General features: G+C 34.1%; 1 protein-coding gene across 2 annotated transcripts; it reads right to left on the bottom strand.

Annotated features, from left to right (window-relative positions):
- Positions 1 to 69: 69 nt before the first annotated feature.
- On the bottom strand, positions 70 to 8,273 carry MLO1 (Seven transmembrane MLO family protein). Of its 2 annotated transcripts, none has more exons than XM_088869376.1 (14): positions 8,006 to 8,273; positions 7,831 to 7,888; positions 6,431 to 6,666; positions 5,531 to 5,674; positions 5,242 to 5,302; positions 4,974 to 5,068; positions 2,904 to 2,978; positions 2,697 to 2,785; positions 2,503 to 2,552; positions 2,113 to 2,153; positions 1,371 to 1,580; positions 1,218 to 1,285; positions 954 to 1,014; positions 70 to 868 (listed from the first exon to the last, which is right to left on the bottom strand). In XM_088869376.1, the coding sequence occupies exons 1-14, from the start codon at positions 8,135 to 8,137 to the stop codon at positions 629 to 631; spliced, it is 1,560 nt and encodes a 519-aa protein (XP_088725502.1). In that variant the 5' UTR covers positions 8,138 to 8,273; the 3' UTR covers positions 70 to 628. The 2 variants fall into 2 exon arrangements, with proteins under 2 accessions (XP_088725502.1, XP_006858689.2); XM_006858627.4 differs by having other exon boundaries at positions 5,558 to 5,674.
- Between the last annotated feature and the right edge of the window lie 10,578 nt (positions 8,274 to 18,851).

Here is an 18,851-nt window from a genome sequence, read left to right as displayed (position 1 = left end):
AGTAATCTGTGCACTTCAACGTCAACTTTTCCAAAAAAAACAAAAAAAAAAAGAACAAGAAGAACAATCTTTGCAACTGTAAATAATACATGGTTTGAATCTCATATTGTGTAGCACAGGGACACAAAATTTAAAATTTGGTTCCCAAAATACTTTGACTTCAAGTATACACCAGCCAACTGAAAGGCTTATAATTATGCACCTGCACTCTCAACACTCATTACATGAGATGATCAAGTATACATATCAAAACAGGGAAGCTCATCACACTTTTCTATATGTTACTTCCCATTTCCAATAAACAACCCTCTCTATTCTTTGGCATCATCACAAAAACTTGAACAGGGACTAAGATAAGAGACGCACAATAGCTACAACAGACTATAAGAACACACCTCGAATATATTGAACGGAACTCCAATATATAATGTAAAGGCATATTTCAATGGGGCCGTTAACGTCCATGGCCATTGATGGTGATGGGGAGGCTGGGAACCACCAGAGCAGGACATGACACCATGACCGTCCACCTTTTCATTCCATGGTGATGACCCCAGTGAACTATAGATCTACATATGCAGTGGACTTTCCATGTTAACACATGGGGCTACCAGCAATTTTTTGAAACTTAAGATGGAGAGATTGTATCTACTTCTTGTTTTTTATCATCCTTCTTCAACAACTGAATCCCCTCCACAGAGACATTAGCCTGTGCCCGTCGACTGCAGCTTGCTGCCCCTGCAACAGAGCCTTCCCTACTGTTCCCTTTGGAAGGCTTGATTTTTCTGTTCTTTACCTTCTGAGCCCAACCAAGCAGGCCTTGTTGCACATGCTCATCGAATATTGCCTTCTTGAATGTGGTGCCCATCTTCAAAAATAGCAAATATTCATGTCAGAAATAACTCCTGCCAAGTAACATTACTCATGAATTCAAGAGTCAATCAGTGGCTCACCTGGGTAACAATTGCATAGAGAGGAAGTGTGCTATAACTGCACACAACTTGTATTATCACCCTGTGAGCATCCAATCTTGAGTTAGTGGCAGAGACATACAACGAGAGAGAGAGAGTGAGAGAGAGAGAGAGGGTATATCATAGAATAAGAGATTGAGTAAAAATATGGAAGGGATCGAGAATAATACTACAAATCAAAGGTGCTAGGGAGAGTATTGGCTTTACATATGACATGTAAGAAAGAGAGAGAGAGAGAGAGAGTACCCAATTATAAGTCGGGGAATGATATAGCGCACTTGTCCCATGATGCAGGAATCCCAGCCAAAAGTAGTCTATCCTCAACAAGAAATCCATTATCAGTCATACAAGCTTATGCTCACATGTGTGCAATTGTAAGGTTCTCATAGTGACTCTTACCAGTATCCAGAAGAAGAATGCAATCTCAAAGGCATTTTGAAAGAGGATGAAATGGATCAAGTATAGGACAATTCGGGGACTATGAAACCAGAAATGATCATCCGATGGCCGAACTACTAAATCTCCTTCAATGGCCGTGTGTTTTTCTGCAACTTCCTGAGCCAACTGAGTTATAATATGCTCAAGCTTCGTGCCAACAGCGAGTAGAAGCTGCATAATGAATTGAATCCGTACGTCATATCCAAAAACTCATGAATCAAAGAAACTTACAAGGAAAACTCAACATACACACTCCTACATTCATGCATGAAGATACATGTAAATAAATTGCATGTTGCATGGATTTATGCATGCACATAGCATGTATGTTATGCACATGCTCAGCCATGCGACAAGAATTATGCTTCAACTACTTCATCCACATCATGTGAATGCAAGAGCATGTCATACACACATGTTTGTGTATGCATCAGGGAGGTATGTTATGAGATTCAACTAATTTTTTCCCTAAAATATGCGCTAAGGAGAACAAAGGCACAATGAATAGAGACAAAAAGAAGTGCAGAATCACAATAAGCTTCATCGTGCAGAGGCATTGCATTCAAGAGGAGTTTATAAGGAAAACAAAAATCGGGGAAAAAGGAGACACATCCAGAGGGGATATCTGAAGTTCTGTACACACATCTGATCAACTGCCTGCTCTAACAATATAAGATAATTAGGATAGTTCATTTATACTTACAAATAAGGGAATAAAGGCAATCCAGAAATATGTGTGCCATCCTGCATCAACAAGATTATTAGTGAAAGATGAAATCCCATCAACTTATAGTCTAAAGGGAAGCAGATTACAAAAACATGGACAACAGAAAAGCCATAGGCCCATGCCCAATGAAATGTCGAACAGTGCTGGAGAGTATACAGGTATTAGGGCGATGTTGTGTTGCACTGGATCTCATTCTCCATTACTGACCATCATTTGAATGGATGGTGATAACCCCCATAGGCTGTGGTTTTCCAATAGTTCATTGGATTGTAGTATACTTTCGCTCTTTAGTATTATTTAATAACATGGAAACAAAGATCTCTCATATAAAAATAACAGATTAAGATGCTTGCAAGACAAGCATACCATCAACATTCAGCAATAGGAAGAGAACCACAAAAATCCAGAGGTACCAACTGCAACATAGGCACAATGTAAGCGAAGAAACACAAACAAGGGAAGCTCAGTACCAAAAAGATCGAATGGAAATAGAAATTAGGTAAAAAATCAAAATTAATCACTCAAAAACTTCAACCACAATCAAATCCTTCCAAGATTACCTTATACCAACAACTTTCTTAAAATCCGCTTCAAGTGCCCGTATCATGTACTTGTGAAAATCAAATTTTGGGTTCGACTTGCAATGAGTCTGTGCAGATACAGCAAGGATAATTAGCAAGCTAAGAAAATAAAGCACCTTGGCACGAAGCTCCCAATCATGCAAGACAACTATATGGATACGATGTAACACAGAAACTAAAGCTTACCATAATGAAACCGAGTCGTAAAGTAATGTAATCTGATCTCGTCACAGCAGGATAAAATTGTTTGATGAAAGACATCTGAGTCAAACATAAGGAAGTATGATGTTACAACAAGAACATAGAAGTTTGAATTGAACATAGGGAATATGGACAGAATGAAAGAAACAAGAAATGGAAAAGAAGTTTGTTACTCACTAAAATAAATGAAGAAATAATTTCTGACTACTAGTCATATAATGTACATTCTTTTACACTTCATTTAATACAAAAATCACTTTATCAAAAGAGAAATAAATGACCAAACCTCATTAGTCAATGAGGAACAATTACGTGGGTAGTAAATGCAAATAAATAAAAAAAGCTGTTTCATTTTTAAATTTTTATATTTTTCTAAGATTTATAAAATATATTATTTGGATTTTTAGTTTCTTGAGGGTTATTCATCTTTTTTAGTTGTAGAGATTTATAGGGTAGAATTGGACCTTTATTTTCTTTCGAAAAGATGGATATGGACAAGGACTAGTATGGTTGGGTCAGTTAGGATATGTTAGACTTTTTTTTTTAAGAAATAAGGGAGAGATAGAGTTTAGTTGTCTATATTTATTTTATATTTATTTATTATTCCTTTTAGTTTGTATTTAAAAGGAAGATATCTCTTGTTTGTAAGGAGAGTGATTGGAGAATAAAGAAAGAGTTTCAAAAAATCCTCAGGTAGACTCTCTTACAGACCCAAAGAGAGGGTATAATCTCTCAAACCTTTATTTTCATTTTTATTTTTTTACTTTATTATTTTTCTCCCTGAATCAGTCCACTTGCGATCTCTACTAATTAAAACCAACTGTTGATCAAATTATGGAGCGCATAGATCAAATATTTGAGCGATAAGATAAAAAATTTGAGAGACTCAAAAAAGGCTTGATAGAACGTATCATCAAAGTAATACAACAAAGCCTACAAGATCTATTTAGTAGATTGTAGTAGAAGGAACATGAATATGAAGAGGTCGATCTCGATGCATGTTGATAACCCAAATGTGCAAGAAATTTTAAATCAATTATGAAGAAGAAGATATGTATGATGCAACATTTGAAATCCAACCGTGTGGATCTAAATGAGAAATTAAGATTAAGCTTGAGATCCCAGTGTTGTACTGCATATCAACTTTTGAGAAAGCCTCTAAAGATTTAAGTTCAACAAGCTCGATGTCAAGCTTCTCCCAACCCCGGGAGAATGTTGCAACTAAAAAAATGATTTTTATTTTTAAAATTTTTACATTTCTTTAGGACTTAGAAAATATATTATTTGGATTTTTAGTTTCTTTAGGGTTATTCTTGTCTTTTTCAGTTGTAGAGATTTATGGGGTAGAATTGGAAGTCTAGCTTTTTAAAAAAAGATGGATATGGATATGGATAGGGATTATTATCCATAATAAAAGTATTATAAATAAAAATAAAATAAATATAGAAAACTAAACTCTATCTCTCTCTTATCTCTTAAGAGAGAGATAGAGTTTAGTTTTCTATATTTATTTTATTTTTATTTATAATTCTTTTTAGTTTGTATTTAAAAGGAAGATACCCCTTCTTTATTAGGAGAGTAATTGGAAAATAAAGAGGGAGTTTGATCTTGTGAAAAGATCTTGGGGTGCACTCTCTTGCAAACCCAAAGAGAGGACATAATCTCTCAACCTTTTTAATTTTATTATTTTATTTTATTTATTTATTTTCCTGCATCATTAGTGAATTATGATTTTCTTTCTTTTCTTCTTTTAAATCTCAAAACTAACATGCAAGAAAATTTTGAAATCCAATCTCTTTAATTGCAGGAAAAAATAAATTAGTTCCACAGGCTTATCTCCAAAAAGAGAGAAAATGGTAAAAAAAAAAAAGTTTTACAGCTCAGGTAACCTCAGACTAAATATCAATGTTTTCATAATATTTGGTGAGCAAACATGCATGTGCACGCAAGTGTTCAATGAAAAGGAGAAGAATTCAAGTTCCAAAAGTAACAGCTGACTCCATATAACATGCATTCCTAATGATGATAAGTTGCATTAGTGATGTGATAACTAACCAGCCAACTCAAAAGAGCTGAGTCTTTTGCCAGACCAAGAGAATGCTCCCTTATAAAAGAATGATGCTGAACATGTGTGACTTTTGTTTTTAGAACTGCACATATATAGTAAAATATTTCAAAAAAAAAATTAATACGTATAATTGTTAGGCAAGAACACAACAAAAAGAATAGAGCTTTGTCAGATTTCGAAGCAAAATCTTTTGAAGATTAATTGATTCACACACCAGCAAAACGCATAAACATCTAAAAACAAAGAATATCATACCCTCATCCGTATCATACTTCTCTTGTGCGATGGATTTCTCCCAGTGTTCCCATTGGCGTATCTGAATCATGCATAGTAGAATATATAATGACCACTATATAGAGTACTAAAACTACAGTTTCGCCTACTTAATAATTCATAAAGCAACAGTGCTCACTGGTGGATTTGTCAAATAAAGACAATCTCACAATATCAGTCAATTTCCCCTGAAACTTAAGATAGAGAGCCCATGTTTCTTTTAAGAACTAAATATAAGATATCCATGATACTCATTACAAAACAACTTTACCAGATGACTTGGTGTCTCCACATGTACCTTTAATCCTCCCAATATCACAGTGATAACACAAAAGGTCACATGGACAATGGCCAGCACAAATATAAAAATGTGCAGGTGATGTAGAGCTTCAAGAGATAGCAGTGGAACCTTCCCCTGACAAAAAGCAATATACCATCTATGAAACCAGCAGGCAAACGACCAAATAATCAAAGGGAAATAAAGAATAACATTCTAAAAAACAATCCTATCTTAAGCACAGATTTTCGAAATTTGTGAGCAATGCAATACACTGTGTTCACTTATTTGATCTTTTTTATTTTTAGGAAAATTTATCAAATTACCCATAAGAAATAAACAATTTAAGAATTTATCCTTATCTCAAAAAAAATAACAATTTATCCGTATCTTTTGATTTAATTTCAAAACACCGATAGTAAAACACATGGTCTTGAGTTGGAATAGCTGCAAAATGGGCAAAGGCAAAATGTTACTTTATCTCTAATGGGTATTTGATAAATTTCCCTTATTTCTATTTCATGGATGGGTAATTTCATATACTAAGGAGTCTACCAATATATATGTATATGATCATCATCTCATACATACGAATCAAATGAATCATAACTAAAGATGTGGAATGAAAGTGCCAGAGTTCATGTGGAGTAGGAGAGTCCCCAACCACGATATAAAGAACGACATGCAATCTAATTCAAAATATGTGAAAGTTTAGAACATCTTTTCATAATTATTTCATCGTTAGAACATTAACAGATGGTTGTTCCTTCTCCGAAGAATAGAATATTTCTGCTCATGGCGGTTTGTTTCCGTTGCTCAAATTTCAATAATTGGCATCAAAGCTACATTTGCATTGCCTAAATGTTATTTCCAACAAATACAATTGACAACTACCTGTTTTGCACAATGACCTAACTCCGTTGATGCTGCTTCTGCTAAAAGCCGTCGCTTGTTTCCTGTGATATCAGATGAGAAGAAAGATTGGAAGTGCTTTGTCTCTGAAGAAGAAGGAGCCCCCTCTTTCTCACACGGGAGCATGTGGCGTACGAAACTCTCAGGAATGCATATACGGCCAATCAATCCTTGGAAAACAGTCAATAGAAGGGAAATGAAACCCAAAAGCATCAACTCTGCACATACAAGGAGTAATATTCAGAATTGGAAAAACAGAATACCCAACAACCAGGTATTCATTTGAGAAAGAGAGAGATGCAGTAACAGAATAGAAACTTCCAAAGGCATCAACTCTACACATAAAAAGTGTAATTTAGAATTGAAATAAACCCACTATCCTTCTTTTTAGGTTTTTTGTTTTTCTTTTGGCGGGGTAGAGAGAGATAAGGTGAACTGTCAATAGAACAGAGACAAACCCCAGAAGCATCAGCTCTGCATACAAAAAGTGTATATAATGGAAACTCTACACTTAAAAAGTGCATAAGTTAGAATGAACCCAACATCCCCTCTCCCCCCCCCAAAAAAAGAAAAAGAGAGGGAACAGTCAATATAATGGAAATGAATCCCAAAAGCATCAAATCTGCAATATATGAAAGTGCATCACTCAGAATTGAAAAGACCCATATCCATGTATGCATTTGAGGGGGGCCAAGGTGTGAGAGAGAGAGAGAGGGTGAACGGTCAATATAAGGGAGATGAAACCCAAAAGCATCAATTCTGCACATACAATTTGCATCATTCAGAATCAAATAAACAAAAAATCCACGAATCCATTAGAGAGAGAGAGAGGGAGAGGGTGGGGGGAGCCAACTCAGAACAATTTTTTGACAGACAGATTACAACTCAGGATTAAGTGAAGCCAGTATTAGTATTATTGTAATTGTCAAAAATAAAAATAAAAATTGAAGTCAGCGTTTACATTTTCCATCAATTTAATGGATTTGAAAAACAAATCCCATGCTTCAAAATCAAATAATAGAAATGGGTCAGATTGATCCAACATAAAAACTGGTATAATTTCAGTGGAAGACCAATATATTCATCCAAGTGGATTGTTAGAGAGAGAAAGAGAGAATATAATCCCTTTCAGTACAATTTGACTACAAGCCCAATATGCTGATCAGTGTTTCTTTAAGACTTGAGAGAGAGACTATTGTCCTAGTTTTTTTTTTTTTTTTTTGAGTTCCATTCAAATTATAAATGTGTACTGATGATCTGTTAGATGGGATTTGTCATTTCCTTTTCTGGGCTTAGAGGGGAGAAAGAGAGGTTAATTTCTATAATTTTCATTAGTGATATTGAGAGAATATTGAAAGAAGACAGGGGGACAGAGAAATTACCTTCTTTTACTTTCTGTAGAGCTTCAAACAGCGGCTTTTGGTTTTTCCGCTTCAAAAACTAGAGAAAGAAAAAAAATTGCCTCAATTTTTATGGAAGTACCAGTAAAAATGCTGTTGAAATATGGTAATAGAAATGAAAGAGAGAAATGAAGAGAGAGAGAGAGAGGTTACCCACCTTTCCGAGGAAATGGAGGAAACGCTCAAGGAAGAGAGAGATGAAGACGAAAACGGAGCACACAGCTGCCACCACCCAAGTCGGAGTATACTCCAGTGACAACCCCGCCTCTGCTCCTTCTCCACCTGCCATTTTTATCTCTCTAAAACGCTCTTTTGAAATTTCTCTCTCTAAAACTTTCTCTCACTTGTTCTTTGGATGTCACTCTATGGGCTCCCCTCCTCTTGTGCCTCTGATCTGAACCAGGCTTCTATCTCTCACTCAAATTCTCACTTTAGATGATAGGGATTTATCCCTCTCTCTCTCTAGGAAATGAGGACACGTTCCTCTCTCAGGTATTTCCCTCTCTCTCTACGCATCTCCTCATCACTCTTTTTCTTTGTTTATGATAACTAAATTTAGAGCCATCAACGGGATTTCTCTAGCAAAAAGAGGACCTCTCTTATCTGCCTCTCTCAAAAAATTAATAACGAAATTTAAAGCCATCAACGGGTATATCGCTCTCACTCTAAATAGTATCTCTCTCCTCTTTCTCTCTCAAAAAAGGACCTCTCTCCTCTTTCTCTCTCTTTCGGGTGTAACTCTCCCACTCTAAATAGTATCTCTCTCCTCTTCTCTCTCAAAAAGAGGACCTCTCTCCTCTTTCTCTCTCTAAAAGAGGGCCTCTCCCCTCTAACTCTCTCTATAAAGAGGGCCTCTCCCCTCTAACTCTCTGTAGAAAAAATAATGCTAACTTCTCTCTCTAAAAACACATCGCTAATCGAATTCCCTACTTTCTCTCTCTAAAATAACGCAGCTCTCTCCCCCTTTTTAAAATATCACACGACTTGCTTTCTCTCTCTAAAGGGAATATCACAATCTCTATCTCTCTAAAAAAATAATGCTCTCTTCTCTCTAAAAACAACTCTCTAATCGTATCCCTACTTTATCTCTCTAAAATAACATAGCCTCTCTCTCTCCCCATCCCTCTCTCTCTCTAAAGGCAGTGCTCAGGGGATGCGGGAGCAGTAGGCGTATGTTCCAATTTTTATATTACGTTGTGTGAGTTCCGGGGGACCATATTTCAAATAAATAATGACTAAAATACCCTTCTACTGTTTTTTTTTTTTTTTTTTTTCTTTGTCTCTCTTTCCCATTTTAACATGTAAAACGCGGTTTGGTTTAAGTCTTTGAGTCTTAGTCAAGGAATGGCCAATTTTTTCTTACTGTTTCCTATTTATTCTTATTGTATTCAGCACGGGCCAACACGGCCCTGATAGAGTCAAGGCCAAGCCTGACCATGACCTTTTATGCCCCGTTAGGGCCGGGTTGCGCTAAGACCAGCCCTGCAAAGACTAGGCTAGGGGTAGACCCGGCTCAAGACCCACCTGTTGCGACCCCTGCTCGATGAGTCATAAGAGGGGTGAATTGTTATTTTTTCACTCTCGACGATTTAATCAAGATTAGATAGTTGTCGACATGTGTTTGATAATGATCTATAGTGTAAAATATAGTTTGGTTTACTCTTTGAGTCTTAGTAAGTCGGGAAATAGCCAACTTTTTTCTTATTGTTTTTTATTTTTGGTTAAAAAAAAAATGATCATCCTTGCCAAGTTGCAATGGATGTATAGCATTATTTTTTTTTAATATAAACTATGATATTATTGTCGGCTCAATCTCATTCATCTAATAAATACCATATGACGTATAAGTAATGTATGTATAGATAAAGAGCTACAAAATCTTCAAGCCATTAATGTTATTTGGGGCCCAAATCTGTCTCGTAGAGAATTGGTCCCCATGCCTACAAAAGGAAGGGGAGAGAGAGGGAGATGAATAAGATATTTAGTAATTGGATATCAAAAAAATGCGATTTCCAGCATGCTATTGTAAATAAAGTCAAAACTATTTTTAAGAAATATAAATTTATATATAAAACTGCCTATAAGTTTTTCTTTTAATAGAAAAATAAACCATCCGCGATCAGGAGTAAATCCTTACAAGTCCTGCAGAAAGAGTGTGCATCAGCCCTGGCCCGGACCATTTCAAATTACATCGAACTCACTCTGATCATGGGGCTTTTGATGGGCTTTCCGAAATCAAATAAAATAATATGTAAAATGTGCATTAGTTAATTTGTTAGATGTATTTTGATAAATTATTAGTATTTTATTATCACAAAAAATTAATTTATGTGTATATTAACTGCAAAAAATCATGTAAAAATTGGGCCGGACCGCATTTTTACATATGCGATCCAAAAAGTGTAAAGCATCCATCTTAAAGATGGATGTAAGTAGGTGTTCCATCTAAAAACAATAGAAAGTAACGGTCCAAATGTTTTCTTACTACAATTATTATTTTTAATTTTTTAAATTAATTCATATTTTCATATTCATGATCTCCACATTAGCGAGTACAGATCCTTAAAATTAAGTCTTAAAACATTTCTATATATGCGGGCTTGGCCCAGATCCAATAAATAACAGGGTTGGGCTGGGCCGAGTCCAGCCAGCATTGACTCTAGCTCGCCCCACGTGCCACAATTTGAGGCTAGGCTCTACTTTTTTCTACATCCAGTGTGCCGGACCAGGGCGCCCAGCCTATTGTTAGTCGTGCTCCATTAGACTTGTCCAGTTCTCAACTTGGATAGTCGCTTGCTGGCCAACCATGCCACCTAGGCAATTGCCATATCTTTAAAATAAAAAAATAGAGAGAGAAAATATTTTTAAAATAAAAATAAAAATAATGATTTTATAGGACACTCACTACATATATGTGTAGCACCTTAAAGGATCACTTTTAAAATTAACGCGTATCTTTAAAAAAGTTATCACATGAATGTAGAATTTGACTTTTTTTGTAAATTGATGACAAATTTAATAGTTGGAGTCCTACCCACATGGATAGAGGTGGGTCCTATAAGATAATTTTTAAAAAAATATATTAATAATAGTTCGAATAATATTTCTCAAGAGAAAATATTTTAGAGAGCGAGAGCGTGTACACGTTTCTAACAGCTCTTACATAGCTGTTGAAAATGAAAGTCATTTGGCGTGTAGTTTAAATTTTAGAGAGAGGGAGGGCGTGTGGTGTAAAATTTAGAGAGAGAAAGTAGAGAGAGAACAAAAAGGAAAGCCAAAACACTGAGCGCCAAAATCGAGGCGCGTTTCACGGCGCTTTTTCGCTGCGCATTTCGGCGGCATTTGGGAGGTGATTTTTAGGGCGCTCTCTCTAAATGAGGGTACATAGCGTGGTCCTGCAGTAGTAAACTGTAAAAGACTTATATAGTCGTAGTGTGGTTTCAACACTATTTGAAGATCTCTAAATGAGGGTACATAACGTGGTCCTCCAGTAGTAAACTGTAAAAGACTTATATAGGCCCAGTGTGGTTTCAACACTATTTGAAGATATCTAAATGAGGGTACATAGCGTGGTCCTGCAGTAGTAAACTGTAAAAGACTTGTATAGGCTCAGTGTGGTTTCAACACTATTTGGAGATGCCTCTTAATTTGATTGTTTAAGGCGTCGCTCTTATATATATTTTCTTTAAAATAAGGATTATTTGGGCGGATTGGTATTCTTCAAGTAGTTGTTCGATGTAGACTATTTATTTTTAGCACAAAGAGGTAAGTTATAAAGTTCAAGAAAAATTATTATGAATTTTTGTTAATAAATAAATGCAGGCACCTAATATCACATCCAATGGTCAAAATTAATTGTTTGTATCGACTATTAAACTATGAGGGATTTAGTGTAGTCAAAATTGAACTGACTATCAATTCAACCAATTGGATTGAATTTTTAAAAAATAAATAAAATAAAATATATACATATATAAATTTTAAAATTGTCTAACTTCATTTATCTGGTTGAACTGGTTAAAACCAACCTGTCGGACTAGCTAATGCCAATTTTAGACATTAGTTTTGACCAATTTTTGACTGGATACAGCTTTTACCTTGGGCCAAGCTAGCCAAAACATCGGTTGGATCACCAGTTCTATCCATTTTTTATAATTGTAGTCCACTATAGTAACTCATATGAGCGATCCCAATCTCCCGAAATAGAGATCCAACTAAAGAATAAAATAAAAAGTAAAAGTAATAGCACAAAAAACTCAAAAGAGCATGAGCTCCACAAAGGAATTGTTTTGATATGAAATTTTGGTATTTATTTTTAAAAGAGTTTTGAGTGCTCTTGCGGTCTTGCCAACTAACCGTCTAAAAATTGCATAGCGTTAATTATTTTTCGTGTAGAAACTTCTTAGGGGTATTTTTTTTAACACAAATTTTATGAGTCTACGTAGAAACGAGTCACATCTTAAAAAAATATTTTTGAGATGGATTTTTAAAATTATCTTTTATGGATATGTAATCTCTAACACGGAGATCATGAATATGATGAAATAAATAAAATTTTAAAAATATAAATAATATTCTATTAAAATAACATTTAGACCACTAGTTTTAAATTTTTTTATATGAATTATCGATGGATGCTTTATACCTTGGGGCCACATATTGTAAAAATGTCCAGCCCACATATAACAATTTTCCATTTATTTTATTCATTTCCTCCGTAGGTTGTTCGCTAGGTTGAGTAAGTTACTTAAAATCCTCAAAATACTTTTAGCTGAGACTTTGATAGAGGGAGCAAATGTACATTGTGCACTAGTGCGAGTATTTAATCTTTTTTACAAATTCAAACAATAACGGATAGTGTTGAAGGATATTTCCCACCAATTAGATACATCAATGGTTTAAATCTCATTAACCATTGGACTAGTTCGGCCAGCTAAATTTTTCATGTTCCACCAAGATGGGTGGTAGGGGTGGCAACGGGTTGACCCGAACCCCAAAATAAAGGACCAGGACCTAACAGAACCTGAAGACATGGGCTCGATTCTAAAAATATTATATATATATATTTAAATGTTATTTTCAAAATATATACATGAATAACACTATTCAGGTCGGGTCCATATGGATTTGGACCTGACCTACTGTGTCCAATTCTCGAATGCACACCCGGACCCATGTCGGGCCCGGGTCCATTGCCACCACCAATTAGGCCCCTAATTGGTGGCAATTTAGTCTCATGCTTTTCATTGAAGAAAGATAAAAAAGTAAATATTATAATCTAATGTTTGAATATTAGCCAATATTCGTTGGGACCTACCAAGGTAGGTCAATAGCTAACACATATTTGATGGATTTTTTTTTCCTAATTTAAGTGGGAATGATGGAAATTGAGTACAACAAAACTCCAAGGCATGTGTTTGGATGTACCTATTACCACTAATAACGCGATGTTTTTTTTTTTTGTAGTTTATATTAATAATTCAATGCTTTAGTAAAATTAATTTTGATAATAATTGTTTGTACTTACAGGATACAAACTTATACGCAGTTCTATATATAAATTTATATTTTTGAAAGTTTTAACCAAAAATAACATAAATCACCAAAAAATGTTAAATAATTAAATAATAGATTGTACATAATAATCAAACAACTAACAAAATACTATTATGAAAAGTATATTACTTTTAAAAAGAATAGTACATTCTATATAAAATTAACCAATTATCCAAACAATGATTTAGACTCATTAGATTTTGGCCCTGCACTTATTCTGTCCTATACTTACTAATGAGCGAGTGCCTGTGCCAAGCCATTTTTAGCTTGGCACACTATTATTAACAACTATACTTAGCTATTTCTAAAGCCTCCTTATGACCAAATCTCTCTTAGGCCTTGGAGCCCTAAGACTAAAGGACAAAAATCAATAAATAAATAGAAAAAGAGAAAAAAAAACCTTGTTTTCTCAAAAAAAAAAAAGAAGAATAATAATAATGTGCCAAGCTATTAAAGATGATTGTTAGACATAATTAAAGATGATTGTTAGACATGATTGCCTTCAGGTAATTAAAGATGATTGTTAGACGTGATTGCCCTAAGGTAATTAAAGATTATTGTTAGAAAAAATTTCTTTAAAAACTGGCAGTTCGTATCGGGAATAAATGAATCTGGACAAGGAACTAGTCCAGACCTATTCGGTTCCTTGTCGGAACTGAGAGGTGGTTCACAACCTCGTTCTTTGTTGAAATTGGGAATCAATTCAGATGCCTTGAACTCACCCAGTTCCATCAAAAAATTGATCGAGTCTATCAAAGAATCATATGGTTCAGACCTGCCAGATTGCCTGGTTCCCACACATTTTGTTTTTCATTTTTTTTATTTCCTTTTGGAATGATTCACTGTCACACCCCATGAATTTACAATACAGATATTCATGAGACGTGACAGTCAAAACATATATACATCTCTTGATAGGACAAATTTACAGTGGCGAATTCTTACAAAGTAACAAAATAAAGCTTAAGCACAACTACAGTATCTTTCAAAGTTGATCTTGACGAGCACTCAAAATGAAATCGCAGTTATCCTGAAAAAAATGTTCACCATAATTTGATGAGTTTGGCTACTCAGTAAGTGATCATCATAATCATAAAAATAATCATGATTGAAAGATATCAATATTTTTAAAAAGGAGATCTATTAACAGAAATGCGTATAACATTTTCACTTTTAAAAAAAAATGCATAATTAAGTATAATTCGAATAATTGAAATGCGTATAACATTTTAACGACAATACATAATCCGAAGGATTTTACAAATTACCCTACTGGCGTCCCAAGTAGGTCACCTATATACCCCATCAGCGTCCTGATGGGTCTACTTAATCCCTATCGGCGTCCCATATAGGTATACTTAATCCTTGCAGGTCCACTTATACCTCACCGGCGTATCGGATGAGTCAACTTAATCCCTACCGACGTCCCATATAGGTTCACTTATACTTCACCGACGAGCCGGATGAGTCCACTTGCATACTTAAAGTATTTCTAAATCTCTTTAAACATTCGAAAGCAACAATATCATGTACTCAACATATCACTGAAATTATTAATATGAATTTCACTGAAACCATTAATAACAATCGCTTTCAATAACGTTTATAAAATAACCAGTCAAATATTTTGGGCTCAAATGAACAAAGGTAGCAGTTCGTAAAGACATTATAGCATAATTGCCAATCTAATATGGACAGAAAAACTCTTATAGAAATTCACGAAGACAAAATTATCACAATTTATGAGATGTCAATTCGCAAATGAACATTTCACAGACAATGCTATAATCAAATGCAAAAATATCAGTTTTCAAATAATAAGGCAGTTATTTGCACATGAAGTTTACAATGTCTAAATATTAAAAAACAATAGAAATAAATCTCACAATTTTATTAAAAGCAAAACTATCACAGTTATTTCTAATAATTTTATAGTATCTAAAATTTTCTAACAATAGGCAAGAAAAATAAATAAATTTATTTTTCTAAGAATTTACAGTATTTAAGATTTATAATATAGATAAAATATCACAATTTTATTAAAAATATTATTTTTCAAAATAATGAGGTCACTTGCGCATAAAATTTATCGAGCCTAAAATTCATGATAATAAGTAGAAGTAATTATTTCATTTTATTTTTAAAAATAACGGATTATTTTTTCAGATAATGAAGTCACTTACTTAAAATATTTAAGAAGAAACTTCCGATAAAAATTCGGCTAGAGAGAGGAGCTCACTGTATTTGTAAGACGGAGAGCGAAAAAAAAGTTACTAAGCGACCTATCGTCCTATTTAATTTACTCTAAACACCTCCACCTCATATATGGGGCGTCGCGTTAAAAGTCCGCTTTCAACGTATCAAAACCTTGTCCACTAAAAGGACGTGGCAAGGCAGCGAACAAGAGCTTAAAACAGGTCAAAGCTTTTGAACCATCACTTATTTAAAAGTTTATTTTTTTATTTTATTTTTTATTTTTTAAATTACATTCACACACATGAGATTCGGTCCAATTCGCCTAACCAAATAGGTGAATTGCTGGTCTTGAACGAATTTCCAGACCGGTTCACCTGGCCGATCTAGGTTTTAAAACAAAGGTACGACTATTAAACCATCCATGCCCTAAGTCTTTAATATAGTAAAATAATTTCATATTGTTATTTATTGAATTGGTTTAGTACTACTTCCTGCCCCCCGTCACCTAACCAAGTTGAAACGACAATCTAATTAAAATATTGAGTCAAGCAAACAAAACAAAGATTGGGCAGGTGGGATGCCTCATTTTATGTGTTGAAGTCCCTCTTCTTGTTGAAAATGTCATAGATAGATAGAGAGAAAAAGGGATTTTATATATTGAGAGAGAAATGATAGTTTAGATAGAGATATTTGACATATTAAGAGAGAGATTTAATATATTAAGAGAGAGAAATGGTATCTTAGAGAGAGATTTGATATATTAAGAATGACAGAGAGATAAATGATGTTTTAGAGAGAGATGATATGTTTAAGATTGAGATAATTAAGAGATGATATGTTTGGGAAAAAGAGAGGATATATTTAAGAATGAGAGAGATAAATGATATAAGAAATAGATGTTGTTTGTTTAAGAGTGAGATACTTAAGAGATGATATGTTAGAGAGAGAAGGGGGAAGAGAGAGAGAGAGGGGGGACATGATACTTGCAAGACAAGAAAAAGTAGATAAGGTAAAACAAACCACTTAAAAGGGGCAAACAAAGAAAAGGAAAAAGAGCACCAAAATTTGAAAAATAAAGAAAAAAAGTTGACATATTAAGAGTGAAAGAGAGAGATATGACATTTGAGAGAGAGATTATATGTTTAAGAGTGAGATACTTAAGAGCTAAGTAATTAGGGGGTGGGAACATGGGGCTTAGAATCCATGCTAACCCACCATACAAGAAAAGACACGATGGATTACACTTAAGAATATGGTTTAGACTTTAGACTTTAGAATACATCTCAATTTGAGAACGGTCAAATAAAGAAAAGGAAAGAGAGCACCAAAGTTTGAAAAAGTAAAGAAAAAAGTTATGCTCTTTGACTATGTCAAATATACCAAGATACTTTATTTATTTACAAGCAATCCATGACATAACTAATAAAATTGGAAGTCAGAAAATATAAATCCAAAACTAATAGTATCATGGGAAGGATCTTCAAAAAGAGGGAAAAATAGAGTATTCACGAGTGAGCACATTGTACATTTGCTCCCACATGCAAAATTCATGCTTAGGTGATTTTTCTTGATTTGAAATTTTGGCCTCCATTTTAGAATCACCACATGAGTATTTGAAAATAAAAATAAATTATGAGTTCTTAACATTGACTTTGAAGTTAAAAAATTTAACGGTCTCTAATCAATCTCAGGATATTATTTTTGAAAGCATATGATATATTATTTTATTTTTAGATTTTAGGTTGGTTGCTAGGTTGACTAGGTTATATCCTCAAATTTAGGGTCCTAAAAATACTCGTGATGGTTTTGCCAGAGGGAGTGAATGTGCTCATGTAGGAGCACATTATGTTTTGGCAAATAAAATATTGTGGGTCATGTTGATATTCCAAAGTTGCCTATTTCCACCAGCTTGAAAATATTTATACAAAAGTAAAAAATGGTTATGATATGTAAGTTTAGAACAACATAGAAGAAAAATACAAGATAGCAAAAATGAAGTATCCAATAAGAGAATGTATATTTGGATGGCCAGGGGATGTACTATTGACTAGGCTCAAAGTCCGCTTTTTGTTTTATTTAGAAACATAAAATCTAAGCTTTTGTATGTTACATGTGATGGGCATGGATGAAATAAAATATGCAATAAGAGAAATTATGTTTGGTACAAGGAGGTCGCAAGCAACCTCAGTCATTTGACGTAAAATTAGATGACTAGGAAATGTCCTATTGACTAGGCTAAAAGTCCATATTTCTTTAGTTTTTTTGGAAATATACAATCTAAGCTTTTGTATGTTACATTTGATGGTCATGGATGATTATGACCTCTTTGTACTAAATGAAATGATCTTATATTATACAATTCCATAACAAAATGAGCAACACATGAAAACGTAATAATTATACTTGCATGTGGGAAGGTTTCAATTAAATCATAGAAAATATAAATAAAAATAGTCAAACCGTGTAAAAAATAATCAACTAATTTTCAATAAATTGATTACTTTGAAAGCATAATAACACTCAGGTGCCTCTTTAATTATTTTATTAGAAAAAATCAACATTTTGGATTTGGGATATTAGGCAAGTATATGTGTTTGGTAATTTTAGACCAGGCCAAAATATGAAATACTCATACTTATTATGGGATTTAAACTCGAAACATATTCCAAAGTTGCCTATTTCCCCGACTTTGGGTGATCACTGTTTAAATTTAGGGCATTATTATTTTTCTAGTACTTACAGATTTCATCACTATCACTATCACTATACTATCACTACACGAATCTTGTTCTACAATTGCTCTCTCGTTACTTCCAACCATTTCCTTTTGGTTACCTTTACCCTTTTAGAGTTATCTACTTAATTTATTTATTTTTTACTATTTTTTAAATTTGGTGTGATAGGACGCTAGGTTGAGAAGGTTACGTCGTGAGGTACTAAAAAGTCCTCCTAGACCCGAGGTACCACATATTTTTAATTTGGTGTGACGGGGTGTTATAGGACTCTAGGTTGAGAAGGTTACGCCGTGAGGTACTAAAAAGTCCTCCTAGACCCAAGGTAACACATATTTTGCAGGGCATATAATTTTGGTTTATTGGAAAAAGTAAATCCATCGGGAAACTGTTTAGAAAATCTCCATGATGGCCTTAAAATCAATTTTCACCGCCTATTATAAGATTTGTAGCTCAAAAAATGGTACAGATGTTGCAAATCCATGAACACTTGAAAATGGCCAGTCTCCATGATGTACT

The sequence above is a fragment of the Amborella trichopoda genome, chromosome 6 (genome assembly GCF_054954075.1).
Source record: "Amborella trichopoda isolate Santa Cruz 75 chromosome 6, AtrichopodaSantaCruz75HAP2 v2.0, whole genome shotgun sequence".
NCBI classification, from domain to species: domain Eukaryota; kingdom Viridiplantae; phylum Streptophyta; class Magnoliopsida; order Amborellales; family Amborellaceae; genus Amborella; species Amborella trichopoda.
This window is presented reverse-complemented; position numbering and strand designations above follow the sequence as displayed.